Source organism: Sorex araneus, chromosome 3 (assembly GCF_027595985.1).
Source record: "Sorex araneus isolate mSorAra2 chromosome 3, mSorAra2.pri, whole genome shotgun sequence".
NCBI classification, from domain to species: domain Eukaryota; kingdom Metazoa; phylum Chordata; class Mammalia; order Eulipotyphla; family Soricidae; genus Sorex; species Sorex araneus.
The window spans coordinates 76,219,224-76,243,553 of record NC_073304.1 but is presented as its reverse complement, the minus strand read 5'-3'; the positions used below and the strand labels follow the sequence as shown (position 1 = coordinate 76,243,553).

General features: G+C 58.3%; 2 protein-coding genes across 5 annotated transcripts in view; one reads left to right on the top strand and one right to left on the bottom strand.

The window, feature by feature from the left end:
* Nucleotides 1-403: 403 nt before the first annotated feature.
* Nucleotides 404-23,405, top strand: ARHGEF40 (Rho guanine nucleotide exchange factor 40). Of its 3 annotated transcripts, XM_055130758.1 has the most exons (24): nucleotides 404-585; nucleotides 2,999-3,196; nucleotides 3,764-4,967; nucleotides 5,085-5,252; nucleotides 5,349-5,469; nucleotides 6,417-6,513; nucleotides 6,616-6,696; nucleotides 6,812-6,928; nucleotides 8,944-9,039; nucleotides 9,135-9,250; nucleotides 9,986-10,112; nucleotides 13,986-14,108; nucleotides 14,185-14,328; nucleotides 15,014-15,612; nucleotides 15,759-15,993; nucleotides 16,466-16,552; nucleotides 16,997-17,212; nucleotides 17,732-17,902; nucleotides 18,584-18,761; nucleotides 20,303-20,407; nucleotides 20,625-20,768; nucleotides 21,269-21,399; nucleotides 21,766-21,812; nucleotides 21,946-23,405. In XM_055130758.1, the coding sequence occupies exons 1-23, from the start codon at nucleotides 583-585 to the stop codon at nucleotides 21,805-21,807; spliced, it is 4,503 nt and encodes a 1,500-aa protein (XP_054986733.1). In that variant the 5' UTR covers nucleotides 404-582; the 3' UTR covers nucleotides 21,808-21,812; nucleotides 21,946-23,405. The 3 variants fall into 3 exon arrangements, with proteins under 3 accessions (XP_054986733.1, XP_054986735.1, XP_054986734.1); XM_055130760.1 differs by lacking the exon at nucleotides 20,625-20,768; XM_055130759.1 differs by lacking the exon at nucleotides 20,625-20,768 and having other exon boundaries at nucleotides 21,257-21,399.
* ZNF219 (zinc finger protein 219) overlaps nucleotides 23,257-24,330 on the bottom strand; it is a 9,056-nt gene continuing 7,982 nt past the window's right edge. For both annotated transcript variants that reach the window (XM_055130765.1, XM_055130763.1), the window contains exon 5: nucleotides 23,257-24,316. In XM_055130765.1, the coding sequence (XP_054986740.1) occupies nucleotides 23,721-24,316 (596 nt within the window). In that variant the 3' untranslated portion in view covers nucleotides 23,257-23,720. The remainder of the gene's footprint in view (nucleotides 24,317-24,330) is intronic.

Here is a 24,330-nt window from a genome sequence, read left to right as displayed (position 1 = left end):
GGTCGAGCAGCCCCAATTTTCCAGCCCTCCGCTACACCCCGGCGGGCAGAGGCGGGATGAGGAGGGGGCTGGGGGCTTCTCCTCCGGAGCCCCAGGTCCTGCCTACGGTCTCCCAATTGCAGGGAGGAAAGGGTCCCAGCTGAGTTGAAGACGAAACCCTCCTAGTCCCGGGCTGGAGACCCCAGCCTCTGGGGCGGGGGAAGGAGGGGTCTCTCTTGCAGAGCCAGACCGGAGCCCACTCTGAGCGCGCCGGAGAGAGGCACCCTCGGGGGCGGGGCGGCGACTCCGAGTCCCGGGGCGCCGTCGAGGGGCCGCACCGAGGCTGCGTGCGGGCTCGGGCGCCCCGGCGGGGGGTCGGGCGGCGCGGCGGAGGCGGTCGGCGGAGGGCGGGGCGGGGCGGGGAGGGGCGGCCGTCTCGGCCCTCCCTGGCGGGGCCCCGCGGCCTGGGCGCCCGAGCGGGCCGAGCCGCCACCGCGGCTGGAGCTGTCCCCTCGCCAGAGCCGGCGCGGCGCGAGCGGCGGGAGGGAGGCGCGCCCCGCCCCGCCAGCCCGTCCGAGCGTCGGACGCGGCCCCCGCCGAGCCATGGTGAGTCCCGCTCGGCCCCGCGGCCCCTCTGCCTCCGCGCTGCCCACTCCCGGCTGCGCCTGCCGCGGGCTGTTGGGGCGCTCCTGGGACTCGCTGCCTCCCCTCCCCCTCTTCTTTTCTTCGCTCGTCCGCCTGTCCGCCCCGCAGTCTGCCTCTGTCCACCCGGGTCCGGCCCTCTCCCTTTCTTCCCCCTCCCCGCGCCCCCTCCCCCAGCCCCCTACGGTCACCCCGCGAATGCACACGCACCACCCCCCTGCGCCCCGCCGTCCTGACCTGTGCCTTCCTTTGCAGGGTCTTTCCTCCCCCGCCCCCTGCCCCTGTCCCCCGCCCCTTCCGCGTCCCCAGATCTTTGCTGGAGGGAGACCCCTGCGGGTGGGTCCGGCGGCGGCGGCGGCCCTGGAGGGAGCCGAGCCTCGGGGTCATGAGAACTGACCTGCCTGGAACCACCATTTTCCAACCCCAGTCCCCAGCCCGGTGCGCCGGGTCCACCCATCCGGCCCTGGGGGACCGGCCACAGCTGTGGCTGGGCTGGAGCCAGGGACATGGCCACAGAGGGAAATTCCCGCGGAGAAAAGAGGGGCTGCTTCAGGAGCGGGGACAGAGAGAGTCCCGAAGGGGTCGCAGTGCCAGGGGGCGTGACGCCGCCAGACAGACGAGAGATTTGGGGTGTGGGAGGTGGATCCCCTCAACGCACCCTCCCCCCACCTCACTGTGCGGGGAGCAGAAGGTCGGCCTAAGAGCACCCCCTTCCTTGGCCGCTGCACCGGAGCGGGAGCAGGGGCGGGAGCTGTGTGCAGGGGACACGGGGGACCCGGGGCGCAGGAAGCAGGAGGGCACTGCAGAGGGGGAAGCCCCTGCCGGCCCGCGGGGACCCGAGGCTGGGAACTTGCATCCCAGAACTACTCTCCGAAGAACCGCGGGGCGGGGGGGGGGGGGGGGGGGACCGGCCCGAGGCTTACTGCAGGGAGTGGAGGAGGGGGAGAGGCCCTGCCAGGGGGCGCTGGTGCAGGGACGGGGAAGGAGGAGCCCCGCCGGGCTGCCCCCTCTGCAGAGGGAAAGCCACCCCCCCCCCCCCGCCCTGGCAGAGAGGCTGGACTGAGAAGAAAGAGGAACCGGGCCAGGGAGAGCTGACTCAGTCGCTCTTGGGCTGCTCTTGGGTCGGGTCTCCCAACCCGCGCCTGCCGCCTCCCACCCCAGACCCCTCCTCCCCGCCTGCCGCGGCCGTTTCCTGTGGCTGCGCCTCGGCTCTGCCATGAGCTCACCACCCCTAATGGGTTGCAGCTGCCTCGCCGCCCCAGCTCCGGCTCCCCCTTCCTGGCCTCCGAGCGGACGGCCCACTCGGCCTGCCCCCGTCTCCCCCCCTCGCGCGCCCCTCTCCGCGCGCCCCCCACCCACGCTCGCCGCGCGGGCCGGGTCCACAGAACACTGGGGGGTCTGTCTCCTCGCCCACACACCTTGGGGCCGGGGCTCCGAGCTGACGCACTGAAGGGCTGTCTCTGGGATAGGCCCACGCCGCGGCTGGAGGGGCTCAAAGTTATACATGCAAGTTTTGTCTTCAGGGCAAAGAAGGAAGCAGTGGGGGAGGAGGGCAGGCGCGCGGCGGGGGTGGGGGGTGGGGCTGATGGGTAAACAGGGCAATGCACTGCCCCTTGCCCATGCGGGGCCAAGATGTCTGATAAAAGGAACTTCAAAGCCATCTTGAAAGGGAAATCAGTTGGTTAAGCAGTAGCCCGAGGGGTGGTTTCCAGGGGCGGGGATGGAGAAAGCATCCCATTGATTCAGGTTTGGAGGCTGCCGGAAGCAGGACTGGGTCTCCTCTGACTGTGGCGTCCAGGTGGAGCCACAAGTTCTGAATCTGCAAACACTTAGGTGCAGGCCTCACTTTTCCCCTGTTCTGCACGTTCCCTTGGTGACTTTATTTTTTCATCTGCCCCCACCCAATGCTTTGTAACTCAATCCCACATGTTCTGGGAAAGGGTTGGCCTGACTCTGAAAAAGAGGGGAATGGGAAGTATCATCAAGTCAGTCCTTCACTCTTTCCCACTCAAACTCATCTCCAGCACAGGCTTGTTTCCGGTCCAGGTGGCCCGTGCAGCCCGCCGCTTCTGCAGGTCTCCTGCTGCATGACCCAGCAGTCTGCCCTGAGCAGGGCCTGTGCAATTGTCCTGATTCAACCTTGATCTCAGAACAGCGCCCTCAAGTTCCCCCCTGGGTCTCAGAGCTTAAGGAGGACATGCAAGGCCTCTGTGCTGACCCAGCCCAGCCCTACTGGAGCCCATTCAGTTGCTTCCCCAATGCCCTCCCTGTGCCACACTGGCCTTGGAGGAACACAGCCAGGCCCATAGCAGTCTGCTCCCCAGGAGCCTCCCTGGCGTGATGTCCGGGACCCTGAAGCCTGTTCTCATCCCTGCAGGAGCCGGAGCCGGTGGAGGACTGTGTGCAGAGCACGCTCGCTGCACTTTACCCGCCCTTCGAGGCCACAGCACCCACTCTGCTGGGCCAGGTGTTCCAGGTGGTAGAGAGGACCTATCGGGAGGATGCGCTGAGGTACACGCTGGACTTTTTGGTGCCTGCCAAGCACCTGCTTGCCAAGGTCCAGCAGGAAGCCTGTGTGAGTGGCTGTTTTTCCTCCCCTGAGATCCATTACCTCCCATCATTCTCCGTCCCCTCCACTGGAACACCTACCTCCCCTGTCATGGATCCCTCCAGCCCCTGCAAGAGGCACTTACCACTCAGATACACTCAGCTCTCGCCTCCACCACCACCACCACCAATCCACCTCTGACATCAACTCCCAAACACCCCAACCCTCCAAATCCAATTCCCGACATACCCATTTCTCCGGTGCCCAACTCCCCCAGACCTAACTCAACAAAGACCCTGGCACCCACAGAAATAAAGACCTCCTAAGAGGCTGGATGGACTCCTCCGAGACAATGGCATCTGCTGACCATGTCTTTGTAATGAGTCACTTCTTTCCTGCCCACACTTGGGACGAGCTTTCTACAAAAGCTTCTTGCCACCAGAAAAATAAAAAAAGAAAAGTCTTATCCCAACCCTTTCCTCTGTAACCTGCCTCTTCCGAAATATCCCCCTCCTGCATCTCGGAACTTCATCATGCTTCGGGCTGTCCCATTCCTACCACCAGCCTAAGCGCTGCTCCCGCTTCTCTCCCCAGGCCCAGTATAGTGGTTTCCTCTTCTTCCACGAGGGCTGGCCGCTCTGCCTGCACGAGCAGGTGGTGGTGCAGCTCGCAGCCCTGCCCTGGCAGCTGCTCCGCCCGGGAGACTTCTACCTGCAAGTGGTGCCCTCGGCTGCCCAGGCACCCCGCCTGGCACTCAAGTGCCTGGCCCCAGGCGGTGGCCGCGTGCAGGAGCTGCCGGTTCCTCATGAAGCCTGTTCTTACCTGTTCACACCCGAGTGGCTGCAAGGCATCAATAAGGACCGGCCCACAGGTCGCCTCAGTACCTGCCTACTGTCTGCACCTTCGGGCATTCAGCGGCTACCCTGGGCCGAGCTCATCTGCCCTCGATTCGTGCACAAAGGGGGCCTCATGGTGGGACATCGGCCAAGCACATTGCCCCCGGAACTGCCTTCTGGACCCCCAGGGCTCCCCAGCCCTCCCCTGGCTGAGGAAGCCCTGGGCACCCGGAGCCCTGGCGATGGGCACAATGCCCCTGCCGAAGGACCTGAGGGCGAGTATGTGGAACTGCTAGAGGTGACCCTGCCCGTGAGGGGGAGTCCCCCGGATGCAGAGGGCTCCTCAGGCCTCTCCAGGACCCGAACGGTGCCCACCCGCAAGGGTGCTGGAGGGAAGGGCCGCCACCGGAGACACCGCGCCTTGGTGAACCAGAAGGGGCAGGGGCCTCACGACCAGGACGGGGCCCGCCCACCAGGCGAGGGCAGCAGCACTAGTGCCTCCCCCGGGTCTCCCCCAGGAGCCGAGGCTCTCCCTGAGGCTGCAGCCCCCGAGGTGGTCGAGCTCCCTGCAGAGGCACTGGGGGAAACCTCGGAATCCTGCCTTCTGAGGCCGGGCGAGGTTGGGGGAACAGTCCAGGGGGCCGAAGGACCTCCTGGCACTCCTCGGCGGACAGGCAAAGGAAACAGGAGAAAGAAGCGAGCCCCGGGGAGAGGAGCTGCAGGGAGAGGAGGTGACAGTGCCCCCCTGAGCCCTGGGGACAAGGAAGAGCCGGGTCCTCCGGAAGCCCCCAGCAGCCTGCTGAAGGAGGAGCCCAAGGACTCGGGGAAACCCGAATCAGAGCCCAAGGAGGAGCTCGGACACGCAGATGACAAAGAACTTCAGGCCCCAGAGCCCTGCGGGCCTCGTGGGGAGAGGACTCCGGAGAGCGAGCAAGAGGCCCTGAGCCCAGAGCATGTGGCTGGTGAGAGTTGAGGCCAGTGGGTGAGAGCAATAGGTGCAGGGCCAGGGGGGATGCTGGGATCAGGACAGCCAAACCCGCCCTCACTTGAGGCCCACAGCTCTGCCTGTGTCTTTGCAGGAGCCACAGGGCCCGGAGAATCCCTGTCCGACTCCCCAGCACCTCCCCTGGAGGCTGGGCAAGAAGTAAACGGGGACAGTGTCGCAGAAGAGGCTCCCCCAGCCTCCGTCTCTGATGACCCTGATGTCGCTTGGGACTTGATGGCTTCCGGATTCCTGCTGCTGACGGGTTAGTAGGCATCTGTGGCAGGAGGGAGAGTGGGGTGAGGAGAGAGAAGCCGTGGCCTCCCCCAGCCAGGACAGCCTGGCCATTTTGTGTCCTCAGGTGGGGTGGACCAGAGTGGGCGAGCCCTGCTGACCATCACCCCACCGAGCCCCCCTGAGGAGCCCCCGCCCTCCCCAGACATGCTGAGCGCCGCGCTGCGTTACCTCCACTCACTGCTCAGGTAATGCAGTCCCCTGTCCCCTGACCTCTGGGACACCTGCTTCCTCAGCCCTCAGGTCTTCACATCCTGCTCTTTGTCTTCTCCTACCTTCCATCCCTGTAATGTAGGTCACTGCTAGGGTTTTATGACATCAAGTCTCTCCCCATCTCGTGCGGTGAGCTGACTCTGAATTCCCACCTTTCCAGAGTACAGAATCTCTCTCTCTCTCTCTCTCTCTCTCTCTCTCTCTCTCTCTCTCTCTCTCTCTCTCTCTCTCTCTCTCTCTCTATCTCTCTCTTTCTGTCTCTCTCTCTCTTCTCTCTCTCTCTCATTTTTGGGTCACACCTGGCAATGCTTAGGGTTGCTCCTGGCTCTGCTCTCAGAAATTACCCCTAGTGGTGCTTGGGGGACCTTATGGGGTGCTGGGGATTGAACCCAGATCTGGTGCATGCAAGGCAAGTGCCTTACCCACTGTTATATTTCTCAGTCCCTCTCTCTTTCTCTTTCTTTTTTTTTTTTGTTTGATTTTTGGACCACAACTGCTGGTGCTTAGGCCTTATTCCTGGCTCTTCACTCAGGCTCTGCACCCTGTCTCTGGCGGTGCTCAGGAAACAGTATGGGGTGCTGGGGATCAAACCTGGGATGGCCACATGCAAGGCAAGTGTCCTACTTGCTGTACCTTCACTCTGGCACCCAGAGTATAGAATTTCTCACATTCCAGACTTTGATTCCATGATTCACTTGCCCTGGGAATAGGTTCCTTAATGCTGGGTCATAAGTTTTGGATACACATCCCAGACTTTGGCCTCTTTGCCTACTGTTTGGCCTCTCCCAAATGTTCCAGGAACTGACTGCTCCTAAGCACTCTTGACGTGAGAACCAGATCTTACACCACCTTCTCCCTCCACCTTGTGCCCCTTTTGCACACACACACACCACTACCCTCCTGGCTCTTCTTGCCTCCGCAGGCCTGATCTACAGAGATTGGGGCTGTCCGTTCTGCTGGACCTTCGCCAAGCCCCACCACTGCCTCCAGCTCTCATCCCTGTCCTGAATCAGCTCCAGGTAACCAACCCCCTGAGACGATACTTCCCCTGATCCTGACGCTCCCACAGTGGCCACCCCCGGCCCAGCAGTCGTCCACAGTTGAGTTATTCTCTGCCTCAGGACGTGGGAGACCCTCCCCTGATTCAGCGGCTGCTGCTTCTCTCTGTGGATGACCCTCCCAAGGAACTCCACGGATTTCAGGTTGGAGCCCCTCAGTGCCACTCAGTCCCCATCCAGAGTGAAGAGGAGAGAAGGGGCTAGCTGGAGCCCCCAAATTCTGAGTGGCCATCCCAGAAACCCCCTTGCATGTCTTCAGGGTGCTGAGTTGCTGTCAGAGAATGACCTGGAAAGAGTGATCAAGCCAGAGGAGCTGCCCTGGAACATGGGAGGCCACCGGGACCCATCTCCCAGACACTGGGTAGAGACACACCAGGTAAGACACTCCTCCCAACCCAGCCCAGGAATGGCCTCATGAAGACATTTTAGGATTTAGGACAGACCTGAGACTTGACCCTGGATTGGGAAAAGTTATTTCCTGTTCCTCCAGTTCAAGAAGTCCCTATGGCTCCCACAACCTGAGCAAACATGCTAAACCATGTTCCATAGGTTGTTGGGGGTATATTTACTATACAGAAGTACAGTAAATAAATTCTCAGGGTCTAGAGAGATAGTACAGTGAGTAGGGTGTTTCCCTTGCAAGCAGCCTGCTTAGGTTTGATCCCTGGCACCTCATATGGTCCCTCAAGCCCTCTAGGAGTTATGCCTGAATACGTTGGGTGTGGCCTCCCCCCAAAATTCTCAGACCAGAAATATGTCTCAGATGACAGAGCACCTGCCATGATTAGGTTCCAGCCCTCCAAAACCCAACACCACCAGGTATGACTCCAAGAACTACAGCAACAACAACAAATAAATTATTTTTTTTTTTTGGTTTTTGGGTCACACCCAGCAATGCACAGGGGTTACTTCTGGCTCATGCACTCAGGAATTACTCCTGGCTGTGCTCGGGGGACCATATGGGATGCTGGGATTTGAACCCGGGTCGGCCGCGTGCAAGGCAAACGTCCTACCCGCTGTGCTATTGCTCCAGCCTCTCTCTCTTTTTTTTTAAAAGGAACAATTTTTTTTGGCTTTTTGGGTCACATCTGGCAATGCTCAGGGGTTACTCAGAATTACTCCTGGGAGCGCGCAGGGAACCATATGGGAAGCTGGGCATTGAACTCTAGTCGACCGCATGCAAGACAAACACCCTACCTGCTGTACTATCGCTCTGGCCCCAACGAATAAATTCTTATGATGTGAAAGAGCACATGTTTTGGCGGGGATTGGGAGGAGATAAGTCAGAACCAACTGGTAAGGACTGTGAGTAATAGCACAAGGACAGAGCTGAAAGGCAGACAGGCCAGCTCAGGCTCCAGGTGACCTTGGCCAAGTGACTGTAGCCCTCTTTCAGAGATAGTGTTTCTCTTACCTGTTTCTGCATCAGCACACCAGCCTCAGGCTCCCCGCCTGTAGAATACAGCAGTTGTGCTGTGATCTCCCGTTCTGTGCCTCTAAGGATGCTGAGTGCTCCAGGGAAGAGATGCAGAGCCGATCTGAGCTGAACCCTCTAGGGGAGGGGTCATAGGATGCGATCCTGAGAGGGCAGAGAGGTGAAGTCCCAGTGCAGGCTACAGGGACAGAGACACATTTGCTCCACTACCCATTGTGCCGGGCCCTTGCTTAGGGCTTCCCTGGCATCGTCTCTTCACACCTCACAGAAATCTGTGTCTTACCCTGAAGAAACGGAGATTCAGGGAGGTTTCTGGACCTGCACAAGGTCGTACAATTAGTTAGCAACAAAGTCGGAATCCGACCCATCACTGACTCCATAGACATCTCTGGGGGCACTTGCATTGCATGCAGCCAACCCAGCTTCAGTCCCGGGCATCCCATGTGGTCCTCTGAGCACCACTAGGAATAATTCCTGAGCACAGAGCCAGGAGTAACCCCTAAGCATTGCTGGGTGTGACTCAAAACAGAAAAAGGAAGTCTCAGAGGTTAGAGGCCAGAGAGATAGCTCAAGAGTTAAGGCACTTGTTTGCAGCTGTGTATGGTACCCCAAGCCTTACTAAGAGTGGGGCTGGAGCAGCAGGTAGAGCAATTGCCTTGCATGCAGGCAGCTCGTGTTCCATCCCCAGTATCCCATGTGGACCCCCAAGCACCACCAGAAGTGATGCCTGAATGCAGAGCCAGAACTAACCCCTGAGCATTGCCGGGTGTGACCCAAAATCAAACAAAAGAAAAGCCCTACCAGGAGTGATCCCTGAGCACCACTGGGTGTGGCCCCAAGCCCTCCCCCACCCCCCACCCCCCAAAAAATCTCAGGCACTGCCCTGTTCTACCCCAGCGCTCTGGTTCCCCTCCGAAAGCCCGTCCCCCCTGGACTCTGTCCCTGTGTGTCCTCAGGAAGTGGCACGGCTGTGCCATCTGTGCCACGGTGTGTTGGGTTCTGTACGAACAGCCATTGAGGAGCTGGAAGGAGCTGCAGAGCCGGAGGGAGAGGTAGGAGGCGAGAGGGGATCAAGGGCATGAGATGGGATGGGGTGGGGCGGGGACTTGCATGGCTCCCCCAACTCTCAACTACTCCCTCTCACTAGGAGGCGGCTGCAATGCCTGAGCCACTGCAGAAGGTGCTGGAGGACCCCCGGCTGACAGAGCTGCAGAGGGACGGCGGTGCCATCCTGATGAGGCTGCGATCCACCCACAGCAGCAGGTAGGAGGGCACTGCGGGGGTGGATATGAGGACTCGACACAGCCGAGGGCTAGCTCGAAGCAGGATCTTCCTAGCTGGGCAGGACATGCTTCTCCCTTTATTTTCTCATCACCCTCCAGCATGCTGGAATGTTTAAATGGAAAATGATGTGTCGGGTCAGATTTGAAGGATCAGAAGTGTCAAACATCTTTTTTTTTTTGGCTTTTTGGGTCACACCTGGCAATGCACAGGGCTTACTCCTAGTTCTGCACTCAGCAATCACCCCTGGCAGTGCTCAGGGGACCATATGGGATGCTGGGAATCGAACCCGGGTCGGCCGTGTGCAAGGCAAATGCCCTACCCGCTGTGCTATTGCTTCAGCCCCAGTGTCAAACATCTTGTCCCAGATTAGTCCATCCAAGGAAGAGTCAGGGTTCAAATCCAGAGGCGTATACTGGGGCTGGAGAGATAGCACGGCGGGTCGGGCTCTTGCCTTGCATGCAGCCAACCCAGGTTTCATCCCTGGCATCCCATATGGTCCCTTGAGCAAGCTAGGACTGATTCCTCTGTGCACAGCCAGGAGTAAAGAAAGCCCTGAGCATCACCAGGTGCGGCCCCCAAAAACAAAACAGAGGCATGTGCTGAGCCAGGGTGCTGCTCCACCTCTGGAAGGTAGAGTGCACAGAGCAAAATGGAAAGGGCGAGGTAGGGGGCCTGCTCAGGACTGAGGTTCATCCTGTCCTACTCATTCCCCAGGCTGGAGGGGCCAGGTCCAGCTGCGCTGTATCAGGAGGTGGATGAAGCCATTCACCAGCTCGTGCGTCTATCCAACCTGCATGTGCAGCAGCAGGAGCAGCAGCAGCGGGTGCGTCGACTCCAGCAGGTGCGTGGGGAGCCCCATGTACCCCTCACTTGACCTGAGCCTCCTTGTGTTCTCCCCTGGGAGGAGTCAGTGGCCCCCTCTCTCTCCCACTTCCCTGTGAGGGTCAGTCATGGTCAGCTTGAGGCTAAGCAAGAGGGAGCTAGTGTCTCAGCATCAGGCAAGAGGGGAAGCCTCTTTTCCCCCATCCCTCTGTTTTTTTGTTGGTTGGTTGGTTTTTTGTTTGTTACAGACTGGAGTGATAGCACAGCGATAGGGCGTTTGCCTTGCACGCGGCCAACCCAGGTTCGATTCCTCCACCCCTCTCAAAGAGCCTAGCAAGCTACCGAGAGTATCTTGCCCGCATGGCAGAGCCTGGCAAGCTACCCATGATGTATTCGATATGCCAAAAACATTAACAAGTCTCACAATGGAGACGTTACTGGTGCCCGCTCGAGCAAATCAATGAGCAACGGGATGACAGTGACAGTGACAGTTATTGGTTGGGTACATACCCGGCCATGCACGGGAATCCAGCCCAGGTTGACCACATGGAGGCAAGCACCTATGCTCTGTTCATCTCTCCAGCATGTACACCCACATGCACACACACACCATGTATGTTTGATCAAGAATCCATAGTTGGGCCAGAAAGATAGCACAAGGGTTAAGGTGCTTGCCTTGTACGTAGCCAGCTCCAGTTTGATCCCTGACACCTCATATGGTCCCCTGAGCACCTCTTGGAGTGATCGCTGAGTACAGAGCCCGAAGCTGTGTGTAACCCAAACCACCCCTTTCTCGGGGGGGAAAAAAAAAACATAGAAATAAATAGAGGGGCCAGAGCAATAGTACAATGGGTAGGGTGCTTGCCTTGCACGCGGCTGACCCAGGTGTAATCCCCAGTATCCCACATGGTCTCCTGAGCTATCTAAGAGTGACCCCTGAGCACAGAGCCAGGAGTAAACCCTGAGCACAGCCAGATGTGACCCCAAAACCAAAATAAATGCATAGAGGGCCAGAAAGATAGTCCAGCAGGTAAGCACTTGCCTCGCGTGCAACTGGCCCCACCCAGTTCAATCCCCAGCACTGTATATGATCCCTAGAGCACTGCCTAGTGAGACCCGTGAGCACAACACCAAGAAGAACCCCTGAGCACTGCAGGTTGTGGCCCAAACACCAATACCAAATAAGGTATCACCCCCAAGGGATACAGTTAGCATGAAAGTGGCTTTTCTTGAGCTGGTGGGTTCTTGAGAACTGTATGAAAAGATTTGCATACAACAAAACTTTGAAGGTTAGGAAGTTAGAGTTCAGGGGTCAAAGAGATAGGTATGGTCCAAAACCAAAAATAAACAAGGAACTGGAGCAATAGTATAGTGGATAGGGTACTTGCCCTGCATGAGGATGACCTGGGCTCAGTCCTCGGCATCCCAAAGGGTCCCTCGAGCCCCACCAACCAGTCATCCCTGACTAGAGAGCCAGGAGTAACCCCTGAGTACTGCTGGGTGTGCCCTCTCCACCCCCCCCCCAAAAAAAATTTTTTTAAAAAGTTTTGACTTTATTGTATAGTTTAAGGAGATAGATCTGGGTCCCTCCCCAAATGTCCTTTTTTTTTCTGCTTGACATAGTGAGCCCTCTTTTTTTTTTCTCCTTTTTTTATTTAATATTTTTTATTGATGAATCACCGTGAGGGTACAGTTACAGATTTACATATTTTCGTGCTTGTGTTTCAGTCATACAATGCTCGAGTACCCACCCCACCACCAGTACCCATTCTCCTCCACCGATGACCCCGGCATCCCTCCCACCCCGGCATCCCATCTCCCCCCACCCCACCCCACCTTTGGGGCAGGGCATTCCCTTTTGCTCTCTCTCCTTTTCCCCAAATGTCCTTTACCCATGCATGACATGACCCGTCTGGTCCCACACTGCCCCGTCCCATGAACGACTTCCTTGTCCCGTTCAAAGTCACCGTCTGTCCAGATCCAGTGCATGGCGACTTGGCCTTGTCCCTGCGCTGTTTTCTCTCCGTGTTTGCTTTCCTGGTCCACAGTCATGTCCCTGGGCCTTTCCCAGGATGTACCCCAGTTGCTCCATGCTGTCCCGTCCTGGCTTCCCTTAAGTGTCCAGCCTGCTGTCTGTCCAGGTGTAGGACCCCTGCCAGATTCTGCCACTTGTCTAAGTCAGTGAGCTTCATCTCACACTGTCTTCTGTCCGGGGAAGCGACCCGACTAGATTTTTCAGTCTGCCTTAGCATACAAGAATGAGAAAAAGGCTGGGGCCGGAACAATAGCACAGCAGGTAGGGTAGGGCGTTTGCCTGGCACGAGGCCGACCTGGGTTCGATCCCCGACATCCCATATGGTCCCCCAAGCACCGCCAGGAGTAATTCCTGAGTGCAAAAGCCAGGAGTAACCCCTGAGCATCGCTGGATGCGACCCAAAAAGCAAAATAAAAAAATGAGCGAAGGGCTGATGGGTAGAAGGGGCAAGAGAAAAAGGGGTGAGAGGAGAAGGACAAGAAAAAAGAGGGCCGAGATAAATGGTGTGAGAGAAAAAGTTGTAAGAAAAGGGCTGGGCCTGGCTGGGGGCTTCCTTTTATCTGCTGCCATCTGTCACCCACATTATCTATTTTGACTGGCTGCCTGTTTGATGGTGAGATATTTGAAGTGACCGACTAAATTCACCTGGCACACCACCCTTCCACTCCCACTGTCACGAGGTCCTGGGTTTGCTCCTCAACACCCGCCAAAAACCAACAACAAAGCTCTTCGCTGCATTCCACGCATGCTCCTTTGCTCCTCTCACCATTGTTCCCCAGAAGGAGGGCAGCAAACACGGCAAAATGCTTTGGGAACCAAGGTCGCTTTGCAGAGGAGTGGCAGGGGACCGGGTTCCCTGAGCCCTGATTCTTCTAGGCCAGGCTTGAGGACTGTTTAGGAGTTTGCTCTCCACTTCCCAAGCAGGGGAGCAGAAGACTCTGAAATCTGATTGTCCTTCTCTAAGCCCCACGCGTGGGAAGGGTCATCTCAGGGTCAGTGTCAAAGGCGGGACAGGACGCTCTGCTTCCCAGCATTTCTGTGTGTGTGTTTCCTCCAGCTCCTTGTCTCGGGGCCTCCCCTGCTGAGGGCTCCTTGCTCACCCATTGTCCCCCTCCCCTCTCCCACCCACTCATCTGAGTCCAGGTTTGGGTTTTCAAATGCTCAGCGTGCGCCCCAGCTCTCTGGGCGTGAGATGTGAACAAGTCTGGAAGCATCTCCGAGTTCCCGAGTCCTCCCCTCTAGAGTAATGAGATGAGTCGGTGAATGCAGCGAAGGTCCTGAGAGGCCCTTTCAGTTGCTCTGCCTCTGCAGAATGGTCTAGGACTCGGCTTTCTCAGGCTCACCCCCGCTTCCTTCAGGGAAGAAAAAAATTTCTCGTCCCTTCTTTGGACATTCCAGAACCAACATGAGCATCCCAAGAGATCCACAACGGGCAGCTGGCACTGAAACATGCACACACATGTGCGCACACATGTGCACATGCTACACCTGGGCTTCATGAACATGAAATTTCCTCGTGGCCTCAGTGCTCTCCTCCTGCCTCGGGCTTCCACCGCAATCCTCCGTTTCCGCACCCTCGACCCTAACCCACGTCCTTCAGTGCTTTCCCCGCAAACTCGGCTTCCCCTGCCTGGGGCTCTTCACCAAACATCCTGTACCATTTCTCTCCACCTGCACAAACAACTGTCGTTCACTACGATTGACTTGACCGATGAGATGAGAACTTGCCCCCACGGTCTTTTGTTTGGGGCAGAGGGTTGAGAGAGAGCCACTCTCGGCATAGGCCTTTCTCTCGCCACGGGTGCCCCCTCCATCGTGGCCCTGCCCTCACCCTGAACCCCTGCCCTCTTGGCCTAGGTGCTGCACTGGCTTTCGGGCCCAGGGGAGGAGCAGCTGGCGAGCTTCGCAGCTCCGGGGGACTCCTTGGCTGCCCTGCAGGAGACAGAACTGCGCTTCCGGGCTTTCAGTGCTGAGGTGCAGGTGAGAAGGGGGAGTAGAGCAGGGAGGGACTGGCGGGGACCGAGGAGCGGGTATGACCTCAGCCTGTCTCCTCCAGGAACGCCTGGCCCAGGCCCAGGAGGCCCTGGCGTTGGAGGAGGACATCGCCACCCAGAAGGTTCTGGATGTCTTTGAACAGCGCCTGGAGCAAGCTGAAAGTGGTCTTCATCGGGCGCTGAGGCTACAGCGCTTCTTCCAGCAGGTATGTGCACAGCCCCTTCGTCCTCTGCCCCCTCCACCCACCCCCCACCCCACCCCATCCACCTGCAGTTGCTAAAAGCAGGGCCCTCAGGGAGCCTTCTTCTGGGTCCCGACACTGTGGAATAACCTAGCCCAGGCGAGGTACAAAACCTGAGCCTCTCTCTAGGCACCCGGGAGGGCTGCAGTGAGAATTATAAAGGAAATAATGAGGCACCACAAGTCTAGAATCTGCCACTGGCCTGTTCTTTCTACTGTCTCTGCCCACTCAGCGTGGCATGGTCTGGCAGTGATTCTGGTTGGGAGGCGGGTTGTTTGGGGGGAGGGGACAATGGGGGAGTTTGGGCCACACCTAGCAGCGCTCAGGGCTTACTCCTGGCTCTGCACTCTGGGATCACTCCAAGCAGGCTCAGGGTACCATACAGGGTGCCAGGGGTCAAACCTGGGTAGTCTGCATGCAAGGCAAGTGCCCTACCTGTTGTCCTATCACTCCAGCCCTGTTTTAGGGTTTCTGCTGTTTTTATTTTGTTTTCTGGCAGTGGTTCTGGGCGTGTGCGCAGACATGTTTGGAGGGAACAGGGAGGGTGGTGAGCACTGAGGGAGTCACTGAGCAAGAGAACAGGAGCTGGGGGTGGACCCCAGGCCCTCACTCCCTCCTCTCCCTTTCCCCAACCCTCCTGGCCCTGCAGGCACATGAGTGGGTCGATGAAGGTTCGGCACGGCTTGCTGGAGCAGGCCCCGGCCGGGAGGCCGTGCTGGCAGCCCTGGCCTTGCGCCGGGCCCCGGAACCCAGCGCTGGCACCTTCCAGGAGATGCGGGCCCTGGCCCTGGACCTGGGCAGCCCCGCGGCCCTGCGTGAGTGGGGGCGCTGCCGGGCCCGCTGCCAGGAGCTGGAGAGGAAGATCCAGCAACAGCTGGGCGAGGAGGCGAGTCCCCGAGGCCACCGGCGGCGGCGAACAGACAGCGCCAGCAGCGGGACCTCGAGGGGCCCTCACAGCCCCTCACCCAGCCTCAGCTCCCTGCTGCTCCCCGGCAGCCCCGGGCCGCGGGCAGCCCCCTCCCACTGCTCCCTCGCCCCCTGCGGGGAGGACTATGAGGAGGATGGCACCGAGCTAGCCCCCGAGGTCGATGGCCGGCCCCCGAGGGCCGTGCTGATCCGAGGCCTGGAGGTCACCAGCACAGAGGTGGTGGACAGGACCTGCTCACCCCGCGAGCACGTACTGCTGGGCCGGGCCGACGGGCCCTGGGGAGTGGGCACCCCCCGGATGGAGCGCAAGCGAAGCATCAGGTAAGAGCAGAACCCCACTCATGGCCAAGAGGCACATCCAGGAAAGGGACACAGCATTGCCGGGGGTTGGGGGTGGGGGTGTCTTGCCGGGCACGAACCTCTTTTCCTCTCCTCCCTGACCCTCCTCTCTGTCATGGTATCCGCAGTGCCCAGCAGCGGCTGGTGTCTGAGCTCATAGCGTGTGAGCAGGAGTACGTTGCCACCTTGAGCGAGCCCGTGCCCGTCCCTGGGCCCGAGCTGACCCCAGAACTGCGGAGCTCGTGGGCCGCCGCCCTGAGCGCCCGGGAGAAACTTCGCAGCTTCCATCGGACACACTTCTTGAGGGAGCTGCAGGGCTGTGCCAACCACCCGCTGCGCATCGGCGCCTGCTTTCTGCGCCACGTGAGTGAGCCACATGCAGCCCTGCGCGCCCCCAGAGCCCCTCTCCACCCCGTACCACCTTCCTGCCACGCCTCACCGGTGCCTGAATGTGTGGTCCAGGGGGTGCCGGCACCGGCCGGGGGTTAGGAGTGGACTCGGGTACAATGAGGGGTGAGAGGTTTGCTAAAAAGGAGGCCGAGTTCCAGGGAGGTGCTGAGTGATTTCTGTCTGAAAGGAGGCGGCTGGCCACTAAATTGGGAGCCTGTGGCCTGGAGCCAAGCCCTGGGCGGTCCCCACCAGGCACCTCCAGCTGGCTGTCCTCAGCTGTGCCCCTCTCCTCTTGTCCCGCCTTCCCAGTCTCCAAGGAAGCCGTTAGTCCCCAGGCAGACTCCGGTCCGTCCCTGGATTGGGCAAATGGGAGGAGGGGGACAAGAGGCCGGTCTGCAGGCCCGAGGGTCTCACCACACCACTCTACCTCTTCCCACGGGTGCAGGGGGACCAGTTCAGCCTTTACGCCCAGTACGTGAAGCACCGACACAAACTGGAAAATGGCCTGGCTGCACTTGGGCCCCCGACAAAGGTAACATGCACCCCAACCCTTAGGAGCAGGGATGGGGGCCAGCATTCAGATTCAAAATCCCAGCCTCAGATTCCTGGGGAAAAGCTTCCTTGGGTGTACCCAGAACATCACTTACCGATATCCCATCCCAATTGCTGAGGGCCTGCCAGGGAACCTGACTTATCGCTTGTGAAAGTGACTTCAAAAGCTAATAAAAAAAAAAAAAAGCCAGAAAACAACAAGGGATTCGTACTCTTCTGATCTGTTCCCGAGGCAGACCATGCTGGCCACTCCCGCAGGCCGCTGCCCTGTTTCAGAGGCCAGGGAGCTTCCGCCTCACCTTTGGGAATCCCCACCTCCCCAGCCTTAAGGAGCTCCCATCTTCCCATCTTACCTGCAGAACGGTGGGGCGCCACTGGCCCTTGGCCCTGCAGCTTAACCCCATTTCTGTCCTCCCCATCACAGGGTAACCCGGAGGGCGGCCCTCACCTGCCCCGGGCCCTGCAGCAACCTCTGGAGCAGCTGGCTCGGTACGGAAGGCTCCTGGAGGAGCTCCTTAGGGAGGTCGGGCCGGAGCTGAGTTCTGAACGCCAGGCCCTTGGGGCCGCCATGCAGCTGCTGCGGGAGCAGGAGACACGGGGCCGAGACCTGCTGGCCGTGGAGGCCGTGCGTGGGTGCGAGGTGAGGCCTTGGCTCCAGTCACCACAGTTCACAGGGGCTTGGGCTCTGATTTTTCAACCAGCTGGGAAAGCCTTGTGAAGTCACTACATTTCATGGGGGTATCTTTTCCCATCTGTCAATAGTCGCTATGCCTTGCCCCTCCGTCCCACCTGGTCCCGTGAAGGCACGTGCTTCCCTGTCCCGTTCTTATCTTTCCTCCTGCATCGATTGTTGCTCCCAGCATTCCTTACTCTCCTCCACGCAATCCCTTTCCGGAGCAGGGAAGAAGCCCTCCTCACCTGGCTGCGATTTCTCCCTACTTCCGGGAGACGTGTCACCCCACCACCGCCCTGGGGTGCTAAGGCAGATGGGTGGTGGGTGGATTCTAGGTGGAGCTTCCCCTTGGTTTCCTGGCTCTGAAAACCATTGCATGCGCCCCCTTGGCCTCTAAATCCCAGGTTTACTTGCCCTCCCACCCCTGCCCCTGCAAAAATGGCCCAGTGCACCAAAGCCAATGAGCTTTCCTTTCCCCTTTCCCAGACAGATCTGAAGGAGCAGGGCCAGCTCCTGCATCGAGACCCCTTCACCGTCATCTGTGGCCGGAAGAAGTGCCTGCGCCACGTCTTTCTCTTCGAGCACCTCCTGCTCTTCAGCAAGCTCAAGGGCCCTGAGGGGGGGTCAGAGACCTACGTTTACAAGCAGGCCTTCAAGGTAGCCCGGCCTGGGTGCAGGGGAGGGGTCAGCAGAGACAGGCTCAGCTGGAGGACTGAACCCAACCGGGGTTCAGCATCTGCTTCCTCTAGAGCAGGCTCTGGCTTGTAAAGGGACCCTCAGGAGAGGGTGTGAGGCTGACTGAAGGAACTTCCTGACATTTGTCTCTCCGTGACATTTTCTTGGTTGTTCCTGTGGGAGTCTCACGGGACAGAGCAGAGGAGGAGCCGTCCCGTGACTAGGAAATGCCTTTCGAGTTCGGGGTGGTCCTTCAGAGGATGACAAAGGACAACCCCCAGGGAGAGGCCTTGCGTGAGGGAGAAACCGCCATCTGCACGATGGGTCCCCTGGGGGCTGAGAGCAGGCAAGGTGGCCTGATTCTAGGCCGGGTCGTGAGACTGTCCACTCCCAGTCCACAAATCCTAGATTTGGGATAGTGTAGAGGTGGGTTTGAACCCTTCTTTCATAAGCTTATGCTAAGCCCTGGGCAAGTTACTGCACATCTCTGGGCTCCCCTGTTCTGTAAATTATGGTTGTTATGAAAACTAAATGTAGAGCACTTGGCACATGGTAGGTGTTGAGCAAACATTTACTGAACATCTACCAGATGCCAGGCTCAGCGTAGCGCTTCTCCATGTGGCACCGTCTAGCCAGGACCCACTCTCCTCCGCTCTTTCTCAGACTGCTGACATGGGGCTCACAGAAAACATCGGGGACAGCGGGCTGTGCTTTGAACTGTGGTTTCGGCGCCGGCGTGCGCGAGAGGCGTACACTCTGCAGGCGGCCTCACCGGACATCAAACTCAAGTGGACCAGCTCAATCGCCCAGCTGCTGTGGAGACAGGCAGCCCACAACAAGGGTACTGACCTGGGCTGGGCAGGGCAGGGGAGGACTGCTCAGGGTCAAGAGTATGGCAAGAGGTTTGCTGGGAGGGGCTGGGGATGGAGGGCAGTGGTGGGTCTCAACTTGCATGTGTGAGGCTGTGGGTTAAATCCCCAGCGTTGCAAAATGGAAAAAAAAAAAAAGTAAAAGAGGTTAGCTAGAGGGTAAGGACAGTGCTTGAGCAAACAGGCAGGGGGCAGAATGAAGGGGAAAAAGGGCCAGAGGCATTGAGGCACTTGTCTTGCTTGCAGCAACCCCAGCACATATGAGCCTTGCCAGGAGTGATCCGGAGCACAGAGCCAGGAGTCCCTGACTGCCACTGGATGTGGCCCAAAAACCAAATAATTTTTTTTAAATTAAAAACAATAAAGAGGTCAGGCACTGGAGTGATAGTTAAGCAGTTAGGGCTCTTGCCTTGTACGGAACCAACCTGGGATCAGTCCCCAGCACCCCTTCTGATTCCCCAAGCACTGCCATGAGTGACCCGAGTGCAGGGCCAGGAGTAAGCTAACCCCTGAGCACAGCTGGGTGTGGCTCCAGAACAACAACAACATAATGTTGGAGGGCTCTAACTTGAGGTTGCTCTAATAGAAATTAGTCGAAGGTTACCCAAAGGAGTGAAGAGCTGGCAAGTATCAGGGAGGCAAGCAAAGGAGAGCTGAGTCTTCACTGCACTGAGGTTCAGGAGCTTTCTGCTCTGTGGCCAAACATGATATCGTTGTTTTTGTTTTGTTTTGTTTTGTTTTTGTGTGTGTGTGCGCATGTGGTTTTGTTTCCCTTTTATTGCTGTTCTGCATTATTTTAAATTATTTGAACCTCATTGCACTTACCTGAAAAGAGGAAAGTGATGAGGGATTAAATAAGGTGATATATTTGGAAACAATAAAATGTAAAGGTGTGTCAAAATTTGAATTTGGGGAGCTGCAGAGATAGCGCAGAGGGCTAGTGAGCATGCTTGTGTATGCAGGAATCCCTGGGGTTTCCTGCCCCCCATGCTCATGGTCCCCAAGCACCACCAGTGCCCCTAGGACTGCCCACTGCCCCCCCCCCACACACACACATACAGTGAATTTTGCTTGTAATGTGCAAGATAAAGGGAAGGTGAGTTTAAGCAAAAAGAAGTTGGGGTAATTAGAGTGCCAGATGGTCTCGATATAATAGAAGACAGACTTCTTGTTGGTTTCGGTTTGGTTTTGGGGCCACACCTGGCTGTGCCCAGAGAGCACCTTTGGCAGGGCTCAGAGGACTATCTGCCATGCCAGAAACTGAACCCAGGTTAGCTGCGTGCAAGCCAAGCACCCTGCCCACTCTACTATTGCTCTGGCTCCAGAGGGCATTCCTAAGGGGGGAAGTCAAGGCCCACCGTGTTCATCTGTGCCATGATAATCAACAGGCAAAGCAAAGAGAGCAGAGGAGCCAGGGAGAAATGAGAAGAGGGAAGGAGTAGGAGACCTGTGACATGTCGGGTCCGGAGTGGTGGAGGGGCAAAGGGATACTAACTGGGCTTCTTTTTCCCAGAGCTTCGAGTCCAGCAGATGGTCTCCATGGGCATTGGGAACAAGCCCTTCCTGGACATCAAAGCTCTTGGAGAACGGACATTGAGTGCCCTGCTCACTGGAAGAGGTGAGGGCCAGAGGGCTGGGGGGTGGCCCCCCACCCCCAGAAGACCTTAAGCATGAGGGCACAGGGAACACCTGGTGAAAAGTGAGGGAAGGTCTATGTCTTCCCAGAAACCGGGGACTGACTGGGATGCCCTTTGAGGATGAACTGAGGGTCATCTCTGGAACCTAGGAGGGCTTTTCCACACCAGCACCCTACCCCCCACCCCCCCTTTCTGCAGCCGCCCGCACCCGGGCCTCGGTGGCCGTGTCATCCTTTGAGCATACCGGCCCCTCCCTTCCCGGCCTCTCGCCGGGAGCCTGCTCCCTGCCTGCCCGCGTCGAGGAGGAGGCCTGGGATCTGGACATCAAGCAAATTTCCCTGGGTGAGGCACCTCTCAAGGGGTGGCTCCCCACGGCTGGGTCTTCGTGGTGATATTCAAGCTGCCTGCTGCTGAGCAATCCCTTTTTCTAGACAAGTAACCCAGTTGCCATGACAACTGTACAGCTTCCCATCGCTAAAAGAGCTTTCCATCTGGTTGCCAGGGCGATGCTTACAGCAGCCTGTTGCTAAGAAGCACTTCCTCTGTACCTCTCTCTAGCTCTCCTTGGGTTTCTATGGAAACTGCCTCAGCTTCCTGTTGTACCCTCCTGGTTCACCACGGCAACCCTTATAGTTTCCTGTCTGCTCCTTCCCTGGTTGCTCTAATGTTGCTGCTGACAATTACCTGCCTCTTGGTAGGGGGTTTCTCTTGCAAGTAGATTGCTATGATGACTCACAGCTTCCTGTTGCTATGGAACTTGTTCTTCCCTGATGGAGCAGCTTGGGTGCTTAAGGTAATCTAGAGAGAGTCTATACCGTCTCTCACCCTAGCTTCCCCTTCAGCGCCAGAAACACTTGACTCTTCTGGAGATGGGTCCCCAGGACCAAGACACAGCCCCAGCCTGCAAAATCCCCACCCTGGAAGCAGCACTCCCACCCTGACCAGTGGAGGGATCTTAGGGCTGTCTCGCCAGGTAAGTCCCTGCAGAAGGCTGGGAATGGGGTGATCTCTTGGACCACTTTCTGGGCAGGCTCATCTGATTGATGCATGCAGGAGTCGGGGAATGTGCTCCCAGAGAGGCTATAGGCATCCACCAAAAAGGAGTCTTGAATGAGGAGCCCAATGCAGGGATGAATTGGGGGCGGATGGGGCAGGTGGGGGGGGGTATTAGGGGAAAGGAGAAGAGATGCCAATAGCCTGGTCTGTACTTGGATCAAATCAGCAAGATTCGGGAACTTTGGGGAAGCAAGAGAGGTGAACTGACAAGCTTGAGAGAAATAGATGAAGAATCTAGGGGAGTTTGTTTCTTACCCTTTAAATTCACTTTCTCTCCCTTTAGGGCCATGCTCGAGCCCTGAGCGACCCCACCACACCTCTGTGAGTTGGGTGAGTGAAAACCCCTTTTCTGCCACATCCAGCACACCCCTCCCTGCCCCCCACGTGGCCGCCTTCCTCCTCCCAGCTGCCGGGGTGTCATCGGCTCCCTTCTCCTATCCCCCTCTTCTATCCTGGCTTCTAGAGAAGATCCTGGACTTGGCTACAGTCCCATCTCTCAGCACATTTGGGACGGAGACGGCAGAGGGACCCGGAGGATTACAAGAGCAGTGGTTTCTGTCCTGAGGCTTCCTGGAGAGAGGGCTTGCGTATTCCTGGTGACCATCTCTCGCTCTCCCCTAGCCAGAGGCTTCTCCTGCAGGAACCAGTGGCCATCTCACTTGCCTTAGGGCCTGTCTTCAGTCCTTCCCCATCCTGACCCTGCCCTGCTCCCAGCACAGGACTCCGTGTCAGCCCCGCCCTCCCACAGCCTGTGTTCTCCCCTTCTTCCTACCCCCAGCTTTCCCTAAGAAGACTCATCTCTGCTGGGCCAACTGTAGTTCCTGGCGTCTCCATTCTGCAGTGCCAACAGGAAACAGAGCTATGCAAAATATTCTAGGCGGGGTGGGGCAGGGAACTTCAGACTTTATACATGTAATTACTGCTATTGTTGTACTATTGTTATATTAAATGTATTTACTCACACTTTGTCTCTGAAAAGCTAAAACAGTCCACCTAGTTTGAGCTGGAGCTATAAACTAGAGCATTTCCACTCACCCAACCATTAATTAGAACAGAGCCCAGGGAGCAAGGTAACCCTGACTGGCCCAAAGCTAGGCCTGAGCTTGGTGGAGTAGGTAGGGCTCCTCCTTTCTCTGAGCTGGTCACAGACAAGCTGAGCTCTCGCAGAGTTCAGCAGCTGTTAAAATTGAGAGGGCCAAGGGCTGGAGCCATCGTACAGCAAGTAGGGCATTTCCTTGCATGTGGCCAACCTGGGTCCAATCCCCAGCATCCCATATGGTCCCTCAGCACCGCCAGAAGTAACTCCTGAGTGCAGAGTCAGGAGTTACCCCTGAGCATCACCAGGTGTGACCCAGAAAGAAAGAAAAAAAAAATCTATGAGAGGACCAGAGAGGCATTACAGGAGATGAGGTGCTTGCTCATGTATGGCCAAACAAGGTTAGCTAAAAAAAAAAAAAAAATACCTGTCACACATGGTTCCCTGAAACACTAACTGCTGGGAGTGGCCCCTAAACACAGAATTGGCAATAGCCCCCAAGCACCACCAGGTGTGGCCCGAAAACCCAACAATAAAATGAGGTCCTCAGACCACCTTGCATGATGATCCCCAGTGCTACTTGTTACATGCTAATTCCAGGGCCCATCCCGGGGCTACTGAATGGGAAATCTAGGCGGGTGAAGACAGGAGCCTGCCTTTCCCACCAAGCCCTGCAGATGACTGCTTTCTGGACATTACAGTCCCAGGAGGACAGGACAGAGGCAGACAGACACAGTGCCCTGTGCCTCAAGACACCTGTTTATTGGGGACACAACTCTGCGACAGGGAATGACAGGAATTGTACCAAAAATAGCGAGGTCTACAGGGCCCCTGAAGGGGCTAGAAGGGTACAGTGCCCCCACCCCCACCCATTGTACAAAAATAAACTCTCACGCCTATGGACCAGCAAAGACTGGCAGAACGGCACCTCCACGGAGGCACCACCCTCTCTGCCAGCCCTGGGACCCCGTTCTTTGATCCACACCCCTGCCACTTCTAAGGCACTGTGACTCTCCCCTGGGCCGGGTGGGGTATTGCCCGCCCACCCTTCTATGCCCGCCGCCCCCAACACCTCCGGTCCGCCTGGGGCTGGGATACGGGTCCCACGCTGCCCCCTGCTGGCTGCTCTACCCAACTACCTCTAGCGCTCCCCCGCTCCGGCGGGGTGAGCTCACTAAGCTAAGTGGCCCTAAGCGGGCTCCCTACCGTTCTTGGCCCCCTAGCCCGGCCTCTCCCGACCTCGACAGCCCCGGGCCCTCCTCCCCTTCCTGCGGAGGGCTGGGAGGCGATTCCCCCGAGGGCGCTCGGGCGAAGGGCGAGGCGTCGGCGGCCGGGGGCAGACGGCGGCCCCGGGCCCTGCGGCTGTGGTGCACCTGCAGGTGCAGAGCCATGAGCTCGGGGGCGCCAGTGGCGAAGGGGCAGAAGAGGCATCGGTGGAGGGCACCCCCGGGCCCGGCCTCCCCTCCCGGGCCCGCCCGCAGGGACAGGTCCAGGGGCTCGGCCTCACCGCCTCGCCCGTTGCGCAGGGTCCTCCCGGGGCTGGCGGGCTTGCGACGGGGCCCCGGCGCGGCGGCGCCGCTCGACGGCGGCCGCGGGCTGGCAGCGCCCTCCACCCAGGTCGCGGGCTGCGGAGGGGCCGACTTGGCGGAGCCCCGCTGGGGCGCGGGGGGCGGCTCTGGGGGTGGCCCGGGCCCTGCCCCGCTCCTCTGCTCCCGGTGGTGGCGCTGCAGGTGATACTTGAGCGAGCCAGACTGGGTGCCCGCGTAGTCGCAGTGTGGACACTTGTAGGGGCGTTCACCTGTGGGGGGAATG

Coding starts and splice junctions, on each gene's coding strand:
- ARHGEF40 (XM_055130758.1), top strand. Junction 14,329..15,013: donor TACAGCGCTTCTTCCAGCAG/GTATGTGCACAG, acceptor CTGGCCCTGCAG/GCACATGAGTGGGTCGATGA. Junction 18,762..20,302: donor ACAGGCAGCCCACAACAAGG/GTACTGACCTGG, acceptor TCTTTTTCCCAG/AGCTTCGAGTCCAGCAGATG.